General features: G+C 43.9%; 1 protein-coding gene across 5 annotated transcripts in view; it reads left to right on the top strand.

The window, feature by feature from the left end:
* pde4a (phosphodiesterase 4A, cAMP-specific) overlaps positions 1–21638 on the top strand; it is a 48293-nt gene that overhangs the window by 26442 nt on the left and 213 nt on the right. Inside the window, exons 1-15 of one of the 5 annotated variants that reach the window (XM_086184220.1) lie at positions 3495–4392; positions 5986–6171; positions 6487–6523; positions 6629–6699; positions 7368–7417; positions 8167–8279; positions 13137–13230; positions 13346–13509; positions 14191–14289; positions 14378–14542; positions 14673–14772; positions 15755–15909; positions 15994–16116; positions 17260–17442; positions 17668–21515. In XM_086184220.1, the coding sequence (XP_086040346.1) occupies positions 4205–4392; positions 5986–6171; positions 6487–6523; positions 6629–6699; positions 7368–7417; positions 8167–8279; positions 13137–13230; positions 13346–13509; positions 14191–14289; positions 14378–14542; positions 14673–14772; positions 15755–15909; positions 15994–16116; positions 17260–17442; positions 17668–18177 (2238 nt within the window). In that variant the 5' untranslated portion in view covers positions 3495–4204 and the 3' untranslated portion in view covers positions 18178–21515. Of the gene's footprint in view, positions 1–3494; positions 4393–5985; positions 6172–6486; positions 6524–6628; positions 6700–7367; positions 7418–8166; positions 8280–9582; positions 11000–13136; positions 13231–13345; positions 13510–14190; positions 14290–14377; positions 14543–14672; positions 14773–15754; positions 15910–15993; positions 16117–17259; positions 17443–17667; positions 21520–21638 lie in introns of those variants that run through there. The other 4 variants (XM_086184222.1, XM_086184219.1, XM_086184218.1 and 1 more) reach the window with 4 other exon arrangements.

Raw genomic sequence — 21638 nt, forward strand, 5'->3', positions numbered from 1 at the left:
GGTCGGATCCAATCAGAAGAGGAGAAGGGAGTCCTTGCAGACAGGTAGTAAAAAAATAAAATGCTGGTTTATTTTAGATTCAGGATTTAGAGATGATGCCACAGACGTTTGCGTAGCTCCTGATGTTACTTCGCACACCCCCGTTTAGGTATCACGGGCCCATGGAACCGGATCTTTACCCTGCAGTCATCAGGCTACCAGAGTGAGGCGGTTCAGGTAGCAGGGCCACACCAGGGACGGCAGCTTTAATATGCTCCTCTCTATCCTAACACAGACGGTTTGTTATCTTCCATAAGAAGGACTCACTCAGCCGGCACAAATCCTCTTCCTCATGCAACCTCTGATCATCATGTCATTGTCCGCTCTCCGCTGTGATACACTCCAGAGACCCTGTTTTCACATAATGAAACCAAGGGAGCTGCCCACATTCCGGCTTATGATCACACCACCGCCGTGTCTGTGTGTGCATGCATCTAGGTTGCCTTTTCATTATGTTTGAGTGAAAACAATAGAAGTTCAGCTTTAACGCTCATCTGCGTGTGTGTGTGTGTGCGCGCGCATGCTAAAGTGGGGGTGTGTTGTGTTTTTTTTGTTGTTTTTTTGTTTTGCAAGCGTGCAAGGCCACATGTGTGCCTATGTGTGCGCATGAGTCACTTTCAACCGCCATTGTTGAGCGGAGACTCTGTGTTTAATGGGAGATAGAATAATTGTCTCTTCATCAGCTCTCCAGAGATCACAATAGTAACTGTCATGTCAATTTGAATTCTTGACATTTTTCCCAAAGTCTGCCTTTGACGGGGTTTCTTCAAACAGCCTGTATGTGAGGCCTTTTTTTATAAATGACTTTCCAAGACGAGCTCCACCAACCGTCCCCAGTGCGTCACAAACAAACCGTAGTTGCTTTCTACAAGGAAGGGAAAGGGAGAAACAAAAAAGTGAGAACTGAATGAAGAAGAGGAATAAATGACTAGACAAGGCATCTTATCTTCTGTGTTCCACACTGTACTCCAGCTTTAAGCTCCTTGCTGAAAGGTGTAAGACTGAATTCACACTGCAGTTTCTCCCTATTTCATGCTTGCTGCACCTACAGAAAAAGGCGGAGGGAGACACATATACTCTCAAGTCTTGTCTGCGCTCTCATTTGGTATGTGAACAGTGTACATGCAAATTGTGACACACACACACAGACACAAAACTTTGACTATCTTCCTCTTTGTGTCTCGCTGCGACGGTTGAAAATAAACACACAAATGTAGGTCGGCACACAGACACGGTGGCACTCAAAATCTCTCTCACTCAATTTGACATTTCTGATTGGTGTTCAAAACACTGATAAAATGTTAGCCTCGCTTCCGTGAAGGGTTTGGAGGAAGTTTTCCACAAGCAGAAACGATAAGACTTCATCAAAATCAGGTGTGTGTAAAATAAGAACCGGTCATATTCAGCTGACAGGAGCAAGCACTGCAGGCGTAAGAACCAAAAATTGCATCCCCGCCCCCATAAACCTAATTTCCTTGAAACTCTTATCATTCTTAATATATCAGCCCAGTCTCACTGCAGTGTGTGTTATAGTCACATAGTCGTGTACGTGGACACAATCCTCCCAGTTTATTCATGAGCACTCAGCACTACTTTCCTAGGTAGCACAGTTCAATTGCAAGTTCCCTTTGTGCCTGCAAAATGATGCTTTTTCTGTGTTAACGTCACTGTTCAAGGATATATCGTCATGCGCAACATGAAACAGTTTTTCTATTTCAGAAAATGTTATCATTATTCACAGACAAACAGCTTCTTTGAATCAAATGTTGGAATATCCACTTTTATGATGCGGCAGCGTAGTTAAGGGTAGTTGTTGAGGACATGTTGAATTCAAATATCCCTCTCCAAATGAAAAGCTATATTTTGGCACACAAAACACTTGGTTAAAGGTAAAAAAAAACAACTTTCCAAGTCATGAGATGCAGCGCCATCAAGACTTGAATGGAACTCATCTACCGCCGCATCATCTGGAGTTTGTTTGCTGTTGGAGTAAGGTGGACTAACCACCACCCCAAGCTGCCGCCTCCTGCTGACTTTCTCTTCTTGAACAGAAGTAACCACCACCCATCACGTGGAATGAGAACTGGTGCAGTTTTAACAACTCCACGTATCATCCTGGCTCTTTATCCTCAGTCATTCCTCATCAACTGCAGTTCGGAACGCAGTTTTTCAACAGTTTTATCGTGTCTGACTCTGGACACAATGACAGACTACTGTAGATAGAAAGGTCCGCCTATGATAGCGGCACATTTCAGAGTAAATTACACTGCCCTTATCTTTCCCAGAGCGCTGACACGTGACAGACACTTGAAAGACACTTGAAAGACACGTGACAGTCACATGACACAGAACTCCTTGTTTTTGCAATCAGCGATAATCAAAAACAAGCGCCGGCATTGATTAGAACATTTCATGTTGACTCGGACTTAAAAATACCGATTCTCTCACGAATCTGTCTCTCGATGCTCTCTCTAACATCATATGACGGTGATGATGACGATGTTGTTGAGGAACCGGGAAAAAGGCTTGAAATATCAAGACACCACGCAGAAAGTGATGAAGAATTCATCTCCTTTGACATGAAGAACTAAATTCCATTTTTAAACTGGTTTCTTTAAGTCCGCAATTTATGTACGTGGAAAAAAACAACAACTACACAACATAACTGTATTATTTAAAAGCCTGTGGTCACTGAGGTATTGTTATGTCAAAGTTACATACACAACTTATTTCCTTCTCACTTTGAGGAAATTACCACACTCGCAAGCGTTGTTTCTAACTGCCATTTAAGTAACTCCAGGGTGAAAACACTGCTGTTAATCAATAACGCCATTATGAATGTAACAAATAACACATCAGGAACCGTTCTGTCTGCCAACAGTCGCTCGATAGCTCCGGCGCTATTCGCTCCAAAGAAAATACCTTTTGCATTTTTAGGGTGCAGCCATTTGTGACAAACACAAAAAGGAAAAAAAAAAAAAATCCCTCTGGAGGCTGCAGTCTAATATTGCTATCTCACATGTCATCACTGAATTAGTCGTGGCTGACCTAATGCACCTTGTTTGAAAAAGCTATTTCATGGTCTAATTGTTGCTCATAGAGAGAATAAAAGCAGTGCTGTGTCTGTTCACATCTAAAGGCCAGGAAAGTGCTGTTGGTGAGCGAGGCTGTTGATGTCAAAATACCAAATGTTTTGGTGCAAACCTCACATGCTCTTTAGCAGAACACGTAAACATTTACACGAGGGCATGAGTCAACTTGTTGTCCCCTGACTCTCTCTCTCCTTTCTCCTCCTCTTTTTCTTTTTTTTTTGTTTTAACCTTCCCTTCAAAACCTCATCATACAGATGCCATTGCACTCTGTATTCTAGCGCCTGTGGTCTCTCACTTGTACTGATCAGCTTTCCTGTTGCTGCAGAGGAACTGTGAGCAGTGAGATAAGGACAGTGAGAGCACATGCTTGCAGGAGGGAGGGGGGGGGGCTGAGCGAGGAGAGAAAAAAAAGTCACAGATACAAGCATGTGAAGGGCAAAAGGCTGGCTAATTAGAAAACTACGAGAGATCATCACAGGTCCCTTGGTTGTTTCTGCAGCCTGAGGGGTGTGAATGTGAGGCAGCAGCCACGGCAGCCCTGGAGGCAAGAAGCGGAGAATGGTCTGGTTCGGGCCGGCTGAATTTGCAGCAGCGGTGGGAGTTCAGCAGAGCTGAGGTGGTGAAATATCAGAGGGGCTGTTCTTTGTGGGGACCGCTCAGAGGTTGAAGAAACTCAAACACAGGCAAGGATTAAGGAGACCTGCCAAAATCCAGGAAACACACTGAGGAAGTCGAAATGGGGAACTGGATTTGAAACATCCATGGCCTGAGGATCACAGCGCAGGAATATGCATGTTGATGCACTTTGACTCCTCTGGCATGAGGCACGTGGGTGAGCAGGACCAAAGGGAGGACCAGGCCTTGATATTTGATCTCGATGTGGATGTAGGACAGTTTGCACCGCATACAGCAGGTGTTATGGTTCTGTCTGACGGAGAAGTCGGTCAATTCACTGAAAAGTAGATAAGGGGGACTGCGTGGGAGGGAGATACCCATACAGAGACAGCCAGTTTCGGAGGCCAGGGGAGTTCTCTTTAACTTTGTCGACTACACCGGGGTGAGAGCTGGCAGCGATGAGTCAGAGGAAGCTGACACGACAGCTGAGGTTGTGGGAGAGTCCTGAGGGTCCACCTCCTGTGCCCTCGCTCACCTCACCTGTGTCACCGGTCGATCGTGGACATGGGGGCTGCGCTCTGTTTCGGCGCATGAAACTGAACCGCAGCATTCAGGAGCGCAGACGCTCATCTCTGTGTAATTGCAGGTACAGTTCTGCAGACATCTGATCTCAACTTTATCCCAATTCCCACTAACCTGCCTTCATCAAGAAGCTGCAACCTTTCAGCATTTGCTCATTTGATCCGCGCAGTTTGACTCTAATATGATTTACTAACGATTTCAGAGTGAATTACCCCATACACACAACACTCGTAAGATGGATTTGGGAAATACAGAAAGTCTTATGAATATGCTAAAGCTTTGCGGAAAAAAAAAAAAAAAACAGGGATTAGCATGCGCAGCTTGCAGAAGGTCTCCCCCCGGCAGACATTTTTGATGTGTTTTTCATTACAGGGAAAAGTTGTGCAATGATAATCTGATCTGTTGCCATTTTCACAAAACCATCCAGGGAGAGGAGTGTCTCCTTATTAGCTAATTAAGACACTTCACAAATACCACACTCATTTTTTAAGCATTGACAACTTTGTTGACAAGAATGTTAAAGGAGATAAAAGATATCCAGCGTCAGAAATAGAAACTGCAGGTACGTTGGCTCTTATCTGTCCCTGACAGCCCAACATTTCACTGCAGCCTGAAAGCTACAATTATAGATGAATAACATCATGTACTGTATGGTTAAGTTTTATTTTGTAACATCTGATCATCGTTTTCAGTTTATTAATTCTGAATTGCGTCAAAAAAAAGGTAATTTTGAGAATGTATTGTTATGATATAGAAATATAGTATTGTATAATGTACAAATATACGTATTCCAACAAAAAAAAAACATGATTAAAAACAAGATCCAAGCATAAAACCAGTACAAACCATTTAACTCTAAAACAGCATGATCATTCAAGCACTTATTATATCACCATAACATTTTCAGACAAAAGTAAAATCCACATTATTGAAAACCCTGCTTAATTGTCGGTGCAGTCGCGTCTTAAATGCAAAATTACATCTTCTCGTCATCTTGAGCGTTTTGTTGATGTGTGTGCCGCTGCTTGGTGTACTCACACGGCCTTCGCGACAGCAGGTGATGGTGAAAACAAGACGAGTGTAAACTCCAGAAGTGTATTGCTGTGTTCCCTTCGACTAAGCTCGTCTTCGAATGATCTAGCAGATTAGTTTCACCCTTGTGTTTTGGATTTAATGTTAATTGGAAATGAGTCGAGTGGGCAAATGTTTTTCGGGACTTTGAATGTCTTAAATTAGAGCCTGTGTGTATTTAGTATTGTCTCTTTTGGTCCAAATATGTCGCCCAAGTGTTTTTAATCAGTTAAAAAGTTTGGCCGTTGGGTCTAAATAGATCTAAATTCAAATCTGTAGACAGACAGCTCTGGCCCAGACAGAAGCTGGCGTGTTGTGGCTCATTTTGCTCTCTTAAACTCTCCAGAACATGACTTGTCAGTAAAATGTAACTCTCAGAGCAGCCCGGTGGCAGTCTGCCACTCCAGCAGCACCCAGAGTCACAGCTGCATGACTTCATGGTTTTGTGGCTGTCACATCTTCTTCCTCAGCTTCCTCTATTAGACGAGCTGAAGGAGGCTTGAGAGCCGCGCTTGTGTCACTATCAGATCATTAAATATATCAAGTTTAAAACCCAATGTTCTCCCTGTCCTCTTTTCAACTTCAGCTTCGACTCAGAGAATGGTCCCTCGCCAGGCCGAAGTCCCATGGATTCGCAGGCGAGTCCTGGGTTGGTGCTCCACCCCTCTTTCCCCCAGAGCCAACGCAGGGAGTCCTTCCTGTACCGCTCAGACTCAGACTACGACACATCCCCTAAAACCATGTCACGCAACTCCTCCATCAACAGTGAGGGGTAAGACGTCATCCCTTATCCATCACGAGTAAAATATGTTTTGGGTCAACTCACATCCAGCACAGCAACGCCATATTATCCTAATCAAGGCAGCACAGGCTATGACTGTAATTATGCAAGTATTATGCAAATGAAATCATGATGAATCTTCTTAACATCAACTGTTGTGCTTTGTTTGCTGGCTTGTCTTTCAGTAAGTTTCAATGTCTCTTCCATCTCTCCAGACTGCTTAGACCCACATAAACAGATGCAGCCGCTAATGTAAGCCTTCCTAAACATTCATCTGGCTTTTTGTTGTCATCTCACATCCTGCAGGCACGCCGAAGACATGATCGTCACCCCTTTTGCTCAGGTTTGTTCTCCGCCTTGTTTGACATTGCAAATTACTCCAAATGACTTATTAGTGTGGTGAACTTCCCCGCCCCCTCCCTTCTCCTCCTCCTCCTCCATCCCTCAGGTGTTGGCCAGCCTACGAACTGTAAGAAGCAACTTCACCATCCTCGCCAATGTCACAACACCCACTAACAAGTCAGTATCATGCTGTCGAACACACACCCCCCTGCCCCCACTTAAGCTCATCATGACTGCCTGCCTAGTTTGCAGTGAGCGTTTGCTAATGTCTTGTTGTGTTTTTTTTTTTCTTGCCCCCATGGGGAAACAGTTTTGCCATCATGATGAAGCAGTCAATAATTATAGCACTATGTTAACAAAGCCCTGAGTGCAGAGAATGCCACGCATCAGATGAATGTCCCTGACTCTGTGAGCCTGAGATGATCAATAGCACTGAAATTATTCTACTTAGTAATGCGGTAGAGTGAAGGAGCTGCTGTTGGCAGGCTTTTAGCTCCGTGTCAATATGAAATATTAAGCAATGTTCCGCAGAGTTATCAGCATCTGTAATTGTAGTGTTGAGCCTCCCTCACCACCTATTAGAAACAGGGCAGACTTGACGATTCCAAAATGTTAAATATTTAAAGTAAAAGATTTTCTTTCAAGTGCTTTTCACATTATTCAGAATTCAAACTCCTCCACATGTCTCTTTTTAGGTGCATATAAATGAATAAGATACATAAAAGTATTTATATCCCCCATGTGAGCCAAATCTTTTGTTGCCTCAATTTGTAATGCCGCTGGATCACAACAGGGGGCAGCAGCTTGTGGTTCTCCCTCTGATGTAATGATGTTTTTGTCCACAGGAGGTCACCAGTGACAAGCCAACCCACTGTTCCCCAAGCTACGCTGTCTGGTATGTGGGGTCCTCAAACAGATACAGTTTTATCCCCAAATCCATCCTAGTGAAACCTCCCAGAACTTCAGGAGGGTATGAGAGAACTGCAGATGTTTCTCAAGCCTGGCTAGAGATTTTCTAATCATGACTCATCATATTACAAGATGCAAATAGACTTGTAGGTCAGGAAAAATAATGTTAGGAGTTTTTCATCTCCTCATGTGTATCGAGATATGAGGAGCATCATATTGACTCCACAGAATATTTTCATCTGTTCACTGGAACTGAGAGAAAATGCTGCTTCGTATTTGTTCGAGGGCACAATGACCTGCAAGACCACAAACTCTTCTCATTCAACCCGCAGACCTTCAGCGGTGAAGTGCCTGACGATGACTGCTATATTTAGTGTCTTAGCAACCAAACACTTATGTATAAAGCCAAATCAGTAATCCTTTCACCGTGCAAGTATAAATACTTATTAAATATTATAGTTTCTGCAGCATCAACTCAAGTCAAAGTTGAAAATATACATCATAGGTCGCTGAAAATGAAAGTATTCAATCTTGTTCTGATACCCTTTGAAACTTTTCAACCCCTACAGTGTTAAGACAAGTTGATGCCAGTTTAGTGAGCTACAAAACCAGCGCTGCTGCAATTTCTAACAATCTTAGATGAAGGTTTATTCTCCCGTTGTCACCTGTTCTTTTTGACTTTTGTCTATGCTCACTTCCTTTCACTAGCTTATGTGTGGTTAATGTCCTTTCCAGAGGAAACGTATCAGCAGATGGCTCGGGAGACACTGGAGGAGCTGGATTGGTGTTTGGACCAGCTGGAGACCATTCAAACCCACCGCTCCGTCAGCGAGATGGCCTCCAACAAGGTGCACACCTGTCCACACACACACACACACACACACACACGCACGCACGCACGCACGCACGCACGCACGCACACACACACACACTTGTACTTTCACTGTCCTATAACAGTATGGTGCCACTTCTTGATGAACAGCACAGTACAAACGTGTTATGTGGTGCAACGGGGGTGTACCTGTAAAAGAAAAACCCACAGGATAAAATTCAGCACTTTAGGGAATCAAAACAATGTGGATCCATGACAAAGGTGAATTAAATGAGTCAAGGTGAATCTTAATGCTTTTAAGAAGAAAATGTTTTAAACTGTTTTTTTCACATGTAACCTTGGTATGACATTGTTGTACGATTCGTCATTATTTTGAAAGCTCTTAATCTTGAGAGTTGGTGGCTGAGTTTGTTTGCAGTCTTGTGGTTTAATTGATGAGCGGTGGACCGAATGTGGTTTTTTGTTTGTTTGGGTTTTTTTTTTTTTTACAGAGTTTTATAGTTTTTTTGTGTTAATGTACTGCAAAAGATGCAGCCAGTGAATTGTGGAGCAGCGTGCCTGTTGTACTACTACATCCTCATGGCTGTATGTGAACACATGGGGAGGCTTCTGAAGTATGCATGCACAGGACAAAGAGGGAGGGAGCGAAAGATGAAGGAGCGGGGAAGAGGGGGTTGACAGCCTCTGGGTGGGGAGGATATGCGAAGGAGGGGGGCGGGTCCTGATGCTGATGTCTCTGCTGTAACCTTGGTTGCTATCGAACAGCAGCAGGGTCTGCCTCTCCCGTTTAGTCATTGGCTTGTCTCTCTGACCGCAAGCCATGTGGTTTGGGCTATAACCAATGAAATAAAGACGATGCTCTTTTAATAGTGTTGTTTCTTAAAGAGACAGTACCGTGTTTGTTTTATTCCAATATTGCATTTCATTGACAGACTTCCTTATGTTTATAATGTCAAGCTCTGCATGAAAGGACAGCTGAGGAGATTGTGTGGATAATAGGGTTGTGTGAGATGTCTTGTGTAGGTGTGTGTTTACACCATGTGTAAAGAATCTCCAGAAGCGCTGTGATTATGTTGCTACCTTTTTATCAACTGCGCTTCAGAAATCCTCCGCTATGTGCCAACATGGAGGTACACACATGAATATTCCTACTCAGTCTCTCACTTACTCACACCCTTGCTCACACACATATTTTCGACAGACGTACATGCTGTCTTGTCGCACATGCGCACTCAGGCTGTGAGCAGAAGCAATAACAGGCACGCACACTAACACACACACACACACACACGCGTGCGCGCGCGTGTGCACGCGCTCGCAGCCACACTGCCTGATTAGCTTGCGAGAGCTGTCTACAGCATCCAGGGAAGAGGCGCAAGAGGCAGAGCATTGGAGGAGGAACGGCAGCCTAAAGCGGCAGGATTAGACTCTGGCGTTTTGGCCAGCTGAGACATGGATTGACTCGGAGCAGGTGACCGGGCTACGGCGCTATCAGGAGGCAGCCTGACTGACTGGGGAATGACTGTGTGATGCTGGGATTGGCGTGAGATGGCACAGACAGGCTGATGCACTGGTAGGACTGGGCCGGCCCTCTGGATCCGTACCGTGGGGGAGGGGCAGTCGACGCAGGGAGAAGGAGTCTGTTTTTCCAGAACACATCTCTGGTGTGATTCTTCAGCCTGACCGTCTGCTACAGGCCTGCTGCATCCCTCTGTCTCGTTCTCTCTCTCCTTCTCTCATCCTCTCCATCCCTGTTTTTCTCTTGCTGTTATTATTGTTTCTTTCTTTTCCCTCTCCGATGTCCCTGCTGTCATCCACACTCCCTTTACCTTCATTGTTTGATACTGCCGTCATCTTTCTGTCCCGCTGTCACCATCTCTCCACTCCTGTCTTCTCCATCATTTAAATTTTTTATTACTGTGTGTCAAGCAGCTCCAACATCATTTTTTCGTTTACATCCCTCTCACTTTCCCCTCATCTCCTCCATCGACTCCTTTCTTTGCCCTTCAGACGGTCCCTCGCTCCCTCTCCCTCTCTGTTTCCCTCCATCTTCCCTCTTTCCGCTCCCATCTACCCTGCAGCGACTGTAGATTTGGGTCAGTCTGATCACCAAATGGGATGAGATGTAGTCTCCACAGCAGCCGGATCCAGGGGGCTCCTGGTCTGCCCATCAGGGGACCCACATCTTCGGACCACGCTGAGGCTGGAGCCTTACTCTGGACTGACTGGGTGGCCTGCTTTGGGGTGCTGCATGTAGGCAAGGACAGTCTGCACCCGCAGCCCCTTCCCTCACCCCCTTCCCCCATTCCTTCATCCCCTCTTGGGGCAGCCTTCACTCTGGAGTGTCCCGGCTTGGCTGGCTGTGGCCTCTCCACACACACCCTGACGACGCCCTCATGCCAATGGGGCACCTGCAGTGCCCCCACCCCACTCCACTACCGCACCTCCTGTCTGTGCCATCGGCCCAAACCCCCTGTCACCCTCAACATGGGTGTGGTGGAGGCCATTGACCCAACGCCATCCCCCTGCCCCTCGCCTGTACCAGGGGGTTACAGGCTGCCCCGCTCCTCCAGCTACAGCCCCTTGCAGGGGAGGGCAGGGGCAGAGCTGGACCTCGGTGCGGCTTCTGGAGGGGTTCTGGAGGGGAGTGGGACAGCAGCTGAGCGCAGGACACCCTTAGTGGACCTGTTCTGTGAGACCTGCTCCAGGCCCTGGCTCATCGGCTGGTGGGACCAGGTAGGGCTCAGAGGCCTAGTGGTGGCCATCTTGGAAAGATGCTCTGGAATCCTCAAGTGTTACATCCATGCATGCAATAACACATCATCTCTCATCAAACACATGTTCCCATGCATCAGTATGTATCAGTATGTGAGGGTTTTACCTTGTGATGGAGAGAATATAGCTGCGATTGTGCTGGAGGAAGGTTTGTGGGTCTGACTGAGGTTTGTGAGAAACTACAAGTCACAGTATTGGAGAGTGTGTATATTTTCCCCAGATTTATACATGAACCCACAGGAGGAGTATGATGATGAAAGCACAGAGTTTATTAACTTACACTGTAAACAAAAAGACAATATCACTTGTATTCATCATTCTATACCTTATCTGTCCTTTGACATTGGCTGCCCGAAATAAAAAAGTAATCCATTTATCTTTACAGCAGGTACTTGCAGTGTCATAATGTCCATTTCCATCTACCACACCTGCGTCCCACATCCCGTCTCTCTCTCTCTCTCTCTCTCTCTCTCTCTCTCTCTCCCTCTCTCTCTCTCTGTCTCTCTATGTCTCTCTCCTGCTACCCTGAGGCTGGCCTCAATACAGACTTACGGAAGCGTATTTTCAGAGGACAATGCTCATTTTCTCAGTACTGCAGAGAGATTTCTTTTTGTTACTGGTTCCTTCATGCATAATGAAATTAGGTGTGAGTTGGATGTCCTTTCACTGTTCCAACCCCCCCCCTCCCAAAACCCCCCCCCCCAGATACTCAATTTTTTTTCCTTTCTGTGTTTTATTGAAAGGCGCTGGTCACAATAGGATCATCTGCTGCAATATTTTCAGTTGAAATCAGTCAAATGCACAGGTTTTAAATTCAGTGGAAGGTCACATTTAGCATGTTTGTGTACTCAGGATCACTGACATCGCTACACTGCCCTCCATCGCACATGCAGGTGTGTATGTATGTCATGGTCACGTCTGTGCAGGGTTTGCTTCATTAGTCAGTGTCAGAGGAAGAGTGTTGTTTGTCCTGGCACTCAAACTGGCACTGTGGAAGTGTTGGTTGGCAGCTATGACTCAGCGTTACAGCATTAGGGAAAGAACGAGAGAAAGCGACAGGGAGAGAGAGGAGGAGGTTTGGGCTGAGCCTGCTGCCTAAGTGTGCCAGTGGGCTTGACTCGCTTTCCTGGCCCTTGATGACTGATTCTGCCTGACAGCTTCTACGATGTGCTGTCAGAGCACCTATTTGCTGGGCCTATCATGTAAAGACTTCCTGGTTGGACAGGATGGGTGGAAGGAAAGAGATAAGTGAGAGGAGAAGAATAAAAGATGGTGGGATTGCATGTGTGCGAAGTAGCATGAAAGCAAAAGTGTGACAGAGGTTTTGGGGGCTTGGGCACTGTAGTGTTTACAGCGCAAGGAAGGGAGGAGCAGTTATGAGAGGGGAGTGAGGGAGAGAGACAGAGGGAGAGAGAAAGAGGACAACAGCAAAGAGGGGAGGAGGGTGACCTTGATAAAGGTCAGAGACACCTGCCTACTCCCTCAGATTGTCACCCAAGCAGCCACCGCTCTCACATCAAGCTGAAGGACTGACTGTGAGGAGGTAGTTGCTACGGCAACCACTCGGGTTGCCTAGGAGATTATGTGTGAGAGATCAGTCAGTAGGACATTGCATTGCGACTTCGCATAACTGTATGGATTTGGAGTCTTTACCTCCAGAATCCGATTGATAATAGAAATAAGAGCAGTCAGAGTGTTTTGTGTGTGTGAGGGGAATGTATATGTATGAATATATGTCACCTAAACATGCATACGTTTGTATTTCAGCAATCTTCACATCAATAGTTGTTGATTTATTGGTTACTGGAGCAGGAAAAATGCCTGCGTATCATTAGATGTCAATCAAATGTGTTTTGAACAGTGTGTTCTCTTTTTTTTTCTTTTTTTTTTAAAGATTCATAATTGATTTGCTCACCCTTCAGTGAAATGAAGTGAGATAGAGGATGATAATTTATGTTCTCATATATGACTCACAGGAATCAATCTGAGGAAAATATTCATCGTTCTGGAGCTTTCTCGAGGGCGGCCCCTACTTCTTTTGAATCTCCATGTCAACTCCTCCCTCTGTAACTAAAGTGTTTTGTTTCTGTCCCCTCAGTTCAAGAGGATGTTGAACAGGGAGCTGTCCCATTTGTCAGAGATGAGTCGCTCAGGGAACCAGGTGTCAGAATACATCTCCACTACCTTTCTAGGTAAAACAAACCTGTCATCCACTAATGACAAAGCACTGCAGCATTCGCCTTGTAGCTTTGACCCCTGAGGGAAGCACAAGCCAGCTGACATCCTACTCTCCATTCATCTCTCCAGATAAGCAGAACGAGGTGGAGATCCCGTCCCCGACCTTGAGGGAGAGGGAGAAGCCGATGTGTCACATCAGCGGTGTGAAGAAGCTCACGCACAGTTCCAGCCTTTCCAACTCCACCATGCCTCGCTTCGGTGTGAAGACTGAACACGAGGATGCGTTAGCCAGAGTGAGTGGAGGGGTAAAGCAGCCCACCAGATTCTGCCCACGTCTAATACACACATAATCACCGTAAAACAACTGCAGAGTTCCTGTCACTCATCCCGACATAGTTTTATCGTCAGAGATGGGGACTCCAGTCACACTATGCCCCCCCCCCCCCCCACACACACACACACACACACAATATGAGACTTGACTCATACTTTTGGACTCATGAACAATTTTTATCTGGAGAACTGAATTATTCGCTCCTGTCACGTGTATCCTAACACATCGGCGTGATCCTCAGAGAAACTGCAGCATCAAAATCACGAAGAAAAAGCAGCACATTTTAGCCAGGGTTTGGCAACATATCTCGAACAGCATGTCTGTGTGTTTACAGCAAATTTGAGCCAAGGTTTAAGAGGAAGGCATAATTGAGGGAATTGGCAGAATTGCTAAATTTGATGAAGGAGTTAACTTGAGATTTGAGACTTGTATTTTTTTTTTTTCCAACTCTAGACCATCAGAAAATGTATAGCATCAGAGGAGGGTTCCTCTGTATCCTGGAACCACTTTGTCACCTAATTATTCCTAATGGAGCAAGTTTTAATGGGAAGAACACCAACTATGATAATTATGTATGTTTGTGGTTGGCATTAAAACTGTGTTATCATCTTTCTGACGCATGTTAATGCTGCGCCCTCAGGAGCTGAACGACTTGAACAAGTGGGGCCTTAATATCTTTCGTGTGGCAGAGTTCTCGAATAATCGACCCCTAAGCTGCATTATGTTCGCCATCTTCCAGGTGAGAGAGAGCAAGGTTGGGCTCTAGTATTAGAATCTATATCATCAAGTAACTGTAACCCTGACCCCTGCCTGTGTCCCTGCTGCAGGAAAGAGATCTACTTAAGACCTTTCGGATCCCTGTGGATACATTTGTCACCTATGTGATGACCCTGGAGGACCACTACCATGCCAACGTGGCCTACCACAACAGCCTCCATGCTGCAGATGTCACTCAGTCTACTCATGTACTGCTGTCTACGCCAGCTCTAGATGTACGTGGATGCAAATCATCAAAACAAAAATAACGAATCCTTGCACATTTATCCACTATCTTATGTAATCCATCATTCGAAGGCTTATCAAAGAGTTCAACTGATTATTTATTTCCTCTGTGTTTGTCAGGCCGTGTTTACTGATCTAGAGATCCTAGCTGCATTATTTGCCGCCGCTATCCACGATGTGGACCATCCAGGAGTATCCAACCAGTTCCTCATAAACACCAGTAAGTTGGCCAAGATTAAAGGACCACCACAAAATTATAATCATAATCCTAGTTGGGGGGGGGGGGGGTATGTCATGATCTTTAGGGCAAACATAAAGCTGCTTTTACTGGAAAACTGAAATGGATTTTCATTAAATATTAAATATAAAGCGCCATGAAATAAAATCAATTCTACGACCAATTGAAAGATCCCTGAAGTGTTCGCTTTGCAAGTGAAGAGGAGGAAAGATCCATCAAGAGCAACAATTAGGATTCCTGTTTAATTTGTATGTAGCTGCAGGATGTTTTTTACTCAAAGCTGTTTAGGAGGGTGTTACTCTCTCTGAGGTCATTCATAGGATCATAGCTGAGATTTATCTGTGAATCATTATGACTATAAGATGTCCCGAAGGTAAATACATAAATAAAATTGGAACAACGCTGAACCTTGAGGCACTAGATAGCTCGGAATGTAAGTGTCACATCAGGGGCCACCGATACCCACAGGGATGGTTCTACAGTATATTTTAGGAAAGATGTGGACTATTCTAAAGCTAACACCAGAGCAGCTGCCTCAATGAGAATCATCAAAATACCAAAATCTTAAATTTTCTTCACAGCTACCAAAATGAGTCCTTCCAAGTTATTCGTCTCCATGGAACACGATTGGATATGATTTCTGTGACGTGTTCAGAAATACCACTAACATCCTCCCAATGACCTGTAAAAGTCTTCAGGATCCCAGTTTGATCCAGATCCCCTTCACAAGTTTATTATTTGTTCCTTCTAATATTTCAAAATATTCCTGGCAAATTTAATCAAAAATCTTTCCATTAGTTTTTATGATATATGGCTTTGAAAATACAATTTTCTAAATTCACCCTTAAATTCTTCAGGAAATTTTCATCACTGGAAGCAACATTTTGGGCAATAATACTGCACTGTGATTTGTGATATATATTTTTAACTGTACAATAAAAGTGTTGCTCGGTACGTCTGTCAGACTCAGAACTAGCCCTGATGTATAATGACGAGTCTGTGCTGGAGAACCATCACCTGGCCGTGGGCTTCAAGCTGCTTCACGAGGACAACTGTGACATCTTCCAGAACCTCAGCAAGAGGCAACGACAGAGCCTAAGGAAACTTGTTATCGACATGGTGAGGCTATTTTCCTCACTCCTCCCATCTTTACGATGTGGTATCACGTTTTTCCACTCATATAAACTTCAATGTTCTTCCCAGGTTTTGGCAACGGATATGTCTAAACACATGAGTTTGCTGGCAGACCTCAAAACTATGGTGGAAACCAAGAAAGTGACAAGTTCTGGAGTACTGCTGCTCGACCACTACACTGATCGGATTCAGGTGAGTCGAGATCTTAACGTCAATGCAGGGGTGGGAGTAAGTCACAATCGTGCAAGTCAAAAGCAAGTTTAATCTCCTGCAACAGCTTGAGGATTACAAGAGGTTAAACCATAAGATGCCCGGACTCCCTCAGGGGTCTGATGGCTTTGATTTGGTTGTCTAAGCTTAACTCAGCAAGATGCAGCGGAGGGGAAGAATTTCTCAGTATTGTCTTAAGACTACGAGATCTCACCACGGACGTGTCAGGCAGCCACGAAGGAGATGTGTCTGACCTGATTCGACCTATGTCAGGGGAGTTAAAGAGGTAGAGTTAGGATTCACCACGAGGTTGTATTATGAAAGCCGTGAAGAGAAAGACAGCCTGCAAATGCATTCCCAAAAATAATCCCATTTTTTGCAAGAATAACGCAGAAGAGGTGGATTTGACCATTTCAAAAGCAGGTCAGTGGAGGAGTGTGTGCTGGTTAACTCACAAGGTTCTGCCGAGCCATTTTACAATAATCCAGTCATTCAAAGTTGAGTGGATGAGAGAAATGATGCTAGTCTGCAGCTCTTGAAAGTTCTTGGCTGACAAGTTATTCCTGAACAGTGTGGTAACTATATTTGCTTGAGTTCTACCAGCTGTGTCAAATATTATATTTCAACTATGATGCCAACATTTATCTGCTAAAAGGAAAGATATATTGGCGTTACAGAGGCATCAGAGGTAGCAAAGGGAAAGCAAAGGGCCTGCAGCATTCATTACCATTGTCAATGATATTGTAGCCCCCCCCCATGGCCTCATGCTTTGGGTTCTTGGGTGACTGTAAGTGGGACAGTCGCCACTTCCAGAGGTACAGTTACGTGTTGAGAGTAAACCTCAGTCACCTCGAGAGACATGCTGGAAACAGGTGCTAGCATCCATGCGCTGTAGCCTTATTGTTCGCACTATCGTGGGCCACGGCTTTATCGTGAGTTCAAGTCCACTGCAGGATGGCGCTCGTCTACTCAACACAGCTTTCACAAGCATGAGAGATTCATCACACGATGATGATTTTCTTCTCTTGAAGTTGTACTGCAAAACCAAAACGATTCAATTGCAAAACCAGAAAAAGGAGGCAATAAGTGTTTGCAACTTTTCACCTGATACACGCATTTGTGCAGGTGTTGAGGAACATGGTGCACTGTGCAGACCTGAGCAATCCCACCAAGCCCCTGGCCGTGTATCGACAGTGGACGGAGAGAATCATGGAGGAGTTCTTCAGGCAGGGAGACAAGGAGAGAGAGCGAGGGATGGAGATCAGTCCTATGTGCGATAAACACACAGCATCTGTGGAAAAGAGTCAGGTAAAAGATCGGCGCTGACATGTACACATCTATGATGTTTTTCTGCACCACTGGATATCTGTAAATACTGTTGGTGGGTTTATAAGTGCAGAGCAGACAGTGATCCATCATCTTTGATCGCAGCAGACCTCCTCGTACATTTTTAATGCCAATTCGTACAGAGTGAAATAACATTGCTGTGCTCGTTTCATTGATCTCACTCATATTCTTCCTTTCTGCGGGTAGGTGGGCTTTATTGACTACATTGTCCACCCTTTGTGGGAAACATGGGGGGACCTTGTGCATCCTGACGCCCAGGACATCCTAGACACTTTGGAGGACAACAGGGACTGGTACCAGAGCACTATTCCACAAAGCCCATCGCCTCCTCCTATTGGCCAGGACAAAGAACTTAACACCTGCATGGACAAGTTTCAGTTTGAGCTTACCCTCGAAGACAGCTCTCAGCCAGAGCAGGGCGACGAGGGAGACAAGCCCATGCCAAACCACATGGCACAGGACTGCAGCCACGACGAGGGTAAAAAGGAGGATGAGGAAGACATAATGGCAGAGGAGGAAAACGAGGACATAATAGAGGAGGAAGATGAGGTGGCAATGGAGGAAGAGGAGGCTGAGGAGGAACAGGAGGAGGAGCTGAAAGCTCGGCTGGAGGTGAGATGTGAAAAGGAGAGACTTTCTGACACAAGTCCTGTAGAGGAAGAGGAAGATTCTTCTTCACAAGCTGAAGATACATGAGTTCTGCTCTTGTATCTCCCTCCTCACTTGCACACATTATCTTGTTCATCCTTTCAATGGCCAAACCAAGAACAAATAAGACTGCAATGACAATACAGACCTTTAAATATATTTTTCAAAAAAGGGAATAAATTCAAATTGCTTGAAGAGAAGTTAATTACACAGCAACTGTAGATCTGGAGTAGAGACAAGTCCTTCGACTGACACAGCAAACTTATAATGAGAGGAATTTAGGAGGGCAAGTGAAGACAGCGTAGCACTCTGGGAATGAAATGCATACAAACAAACACACGAAGTGAAACGCAAATAGTAAACATCAATGCAATGTGTGGGTGTGCGTGTGTAGGTCATGCAGTGTGAGTCAAACGCACACACTTGACCAAATGTTTGCATGTGTGCATTTACACGAGGGACACTGATCAGTAATGATTCTCTTTGGAAAAAGCCATCTCTTAATGGAGTATTAGCTAGTGTTTAGTCAGTATTAGTAATTCATGTTTAATAGAATCTCAACAGAAACTGTTCTCCTCAGAAAATGTCCGAGTGACTTTTTATTTTCCATTTCTGTCGGAAAGAAAAATATGAATATCCACAGAGTTGGAAGGGGGAGAGAGGAAGATGCTGCGATGAAGGGACTGCTGGGTCCCACGCCCCTTTTCCCTTTACAAGGAGAGTGCTACTGGTGCAAGATGGCTCTGTGCCTTTCTGACACACCAGCTTCCTGAATGGAGCTGTCGTGAAGCAATGCATTGTGGGACAGGAGTGTCTGATTTTGTTAGCATTTCTGATTGTCTCTTGTTGAAGATCTCTTTACTGTTCATGGTATTGTGGTGTGTATCTCACACGTACAGTCTCTCTGTGGTGATATGTTTTAAGCTGTAAGTCTTCCTTTGTTGCTCTTCTGGTAATATAATAATTCAGTACTCTAGATGCAGAGCAATCACTACCGCCACCACAACCACCAGTGGACTCTTTCTCCTTTTTTTTTTTTTTTTCACTTTTCTTATTAGATTTTTTTTTTTTTTTTTTTTTTTTTTACTTTTGGAGAAAAAAAAGCCATGTGATGCTTTGAAGCATATGTTTGCCTATTTTCTATTAAATACGTTGAAGGGATAGAGAAGTATTTCATCAGCAGAACCATTTGTCACCCGCCATCTCACTTGTGTGTTTATGTCTCCACCTATACAACAATTATCACCAAAGCAGAGGATGAGAAAAGTGATTGAAGGAAATTAGGTCATAAAATCAGGGAAGGCAGAATGTCAGGGAGAAGACGGAAGGTGGCCAAATGAGGGTCTGGCAGTCCCTAATCATCCTTGTTACGTTTGATGCTTTTTTGCCTTAATGTCACAAGCAGGATTCACGGCTGCTTGTATGTAGAGTTCTATACTCGAGATGATTCTATCACATGCTTAGCTCTGAACCCAGCATTGCATTCGGTGGATAGATGGACGCATTGCTGCCAAGTTGTTATGTTGTGCTCTGATCAACATAAAGAATGTTTTTTTTTAATCACATGCAAAGGAATAAGCAATTGGTGTTACCACTTTTCAAGCAATGCATTTGTTTTTTGTTTTGTTTTGTTTTTTTCTTTTTCTCAGTTTGAATCTGACCAGACATGTTTGTTTGCACAGCTGATTATGTGGTCGCGTGTAATCGAGTAACAGAGAGAGAGAGAGAGAGAGAGAGAGAGAGAGAGAGAGGGCAGGATGCTGAAAGATGTCATCATACGTGTCATTGTCCACTCATGTGTATTACAAATCAGGATTTGATCAGCTCTAATAGGTCGCAGTTTGTTTAGGTGTTTGTTTTTCACAGGGTAAAAACATGAGCGTGGTGAAGGCGAGAGCAAGTTTCTGCAGGTCAGAGATTTATGTGAAGACACCACAGCTCGGTGACACAGAAGCCTGTGTGTTCGACCTGCTCTGTCGATGGATGGAGCAGAGCTGCGGGGCCGCCACACAGGCTTCCACGCAGTGGAATGGGAATCCAGGATCGCAGTCACATGAAAAACGATTCCCATATGCATCGGCCTGTTACTTTAAAGATGTTGCTTTGTTTTTGTGGCTTATTGTTATGTCATGAGCTATAAAAACATTAATATTTAATTGCCATACAAACACGATACTGTAGCAATTGTTTCTTATTAAGAAAATTATTCAATTGATTGATTGCTGCCATTCTTTTTAAATGATGAAAAGAAAACCATGGGAAGTGTTTTCTTTGAACAGTTTGTGTACAGTTTATTTTTATATCATTCTGGTGGATGGTGGGAAAATGAATCATGCGTTGATGATATAGCTATAAGCATTATCACTCTTGTAAATAATGTAATATCGGATTGTAAATTAGAAATTTATCAGAGTCATGATAATAACCACTTAAGGTTGAACCACTGAAGCACTGCAGGCCACATCCTCAACCTTTTTAATTCTCAGATTTTTTTTCTTGCTTCTGTTGTCACTTTTTTTTTTTTTTAATCTGTCCACGTTTATTGTTCAAATCGAATATATTTGTACCAGCACTTTATTTTGTCAGGTTGTGAGGAAGACAATTTTCAGATAGTGTGCAGTCTATGCTGGTGGTTTGGTCATTGGCAGTCACTTTATATCCCACTGGGCCAAATCACAAACCCTCATTGTACAGTAGTCAAAGTCAACCCCTTTCTAGAGACATAATCAAACTAACCAGTCATTCTCTATTAATAGTCCATGTGAGATTGAGTTTATTTGACTTGTAAAGTCAAATGTAAGCTGATATAGTCACACAGGGTGTGACATCTTCAAAGGAAATAAATAAAGGTGTCCTTATCTATCTTGGCCATTTCTCGTACTATCACCACCTCTGTTTCTTAGTAACTCTAATCAATAACCTGATGTCCATCCGATGACGGCCAAACTTTCTGGCTCTCATCCGTGTTGCTGTCGGGTTACGCTGTTGCAGACTGACTCCCTCTAAGAGTATTTTTTGGGGCTTTAATTCATGTGTTTGTTCAGAGGTAAGAAAAATTATTTGAGAGGGAAAAACAACATGAAATGATTGTAATATTTGTAAATGATCTTGCTGTAATGTGTAAAATGTGTCCGAGTTATTTTTTATTATATTATTTTTATGAAAGTTTTTCCTCTTAACAGAGCTGAGGTGTCATTTTGTGAATAAATGCATTTAATAAGCAAACATCTATATATAAAACAATATTAAAGTATATCAGTATATATTTTTTTTTTATTTCACTGTTCGGTACTGTAAAGTGTGTTTAAAAATACAAATAAAGTAAGATTTTTATATTAAATGGTGTTCTATTTTATATTTGTCATTCTTATAGTTTCATTGTGTAACAGTAGGTTTGGAAGTGTCATCTTATTTACCTCAAAATGTAAACGCATGTCATGTTTTGGACTGTGTTGAGTGACTAATGATTTATATCAATAACCAATAACAGAACAGAAAACTATTTTTTT

The sequence above is a fragment of the Aulostomus chinensis genome, chromosome 18 (assembly GCF_037954235.1).
Source record: "Aulostomus chinensis isolate RoL2024-O1b breed Wild chromosome 18, RoL_Achi_v1.0, whole genome shotgun sequence".
NCBI classification, from domain to species: domain Eukaryota; kingdom Metazoa; phylum Chordata; class Actinopteri; order Syngnathiformes; family Aulostomidae; genus Aulostomus; species Aulostomus chinensis.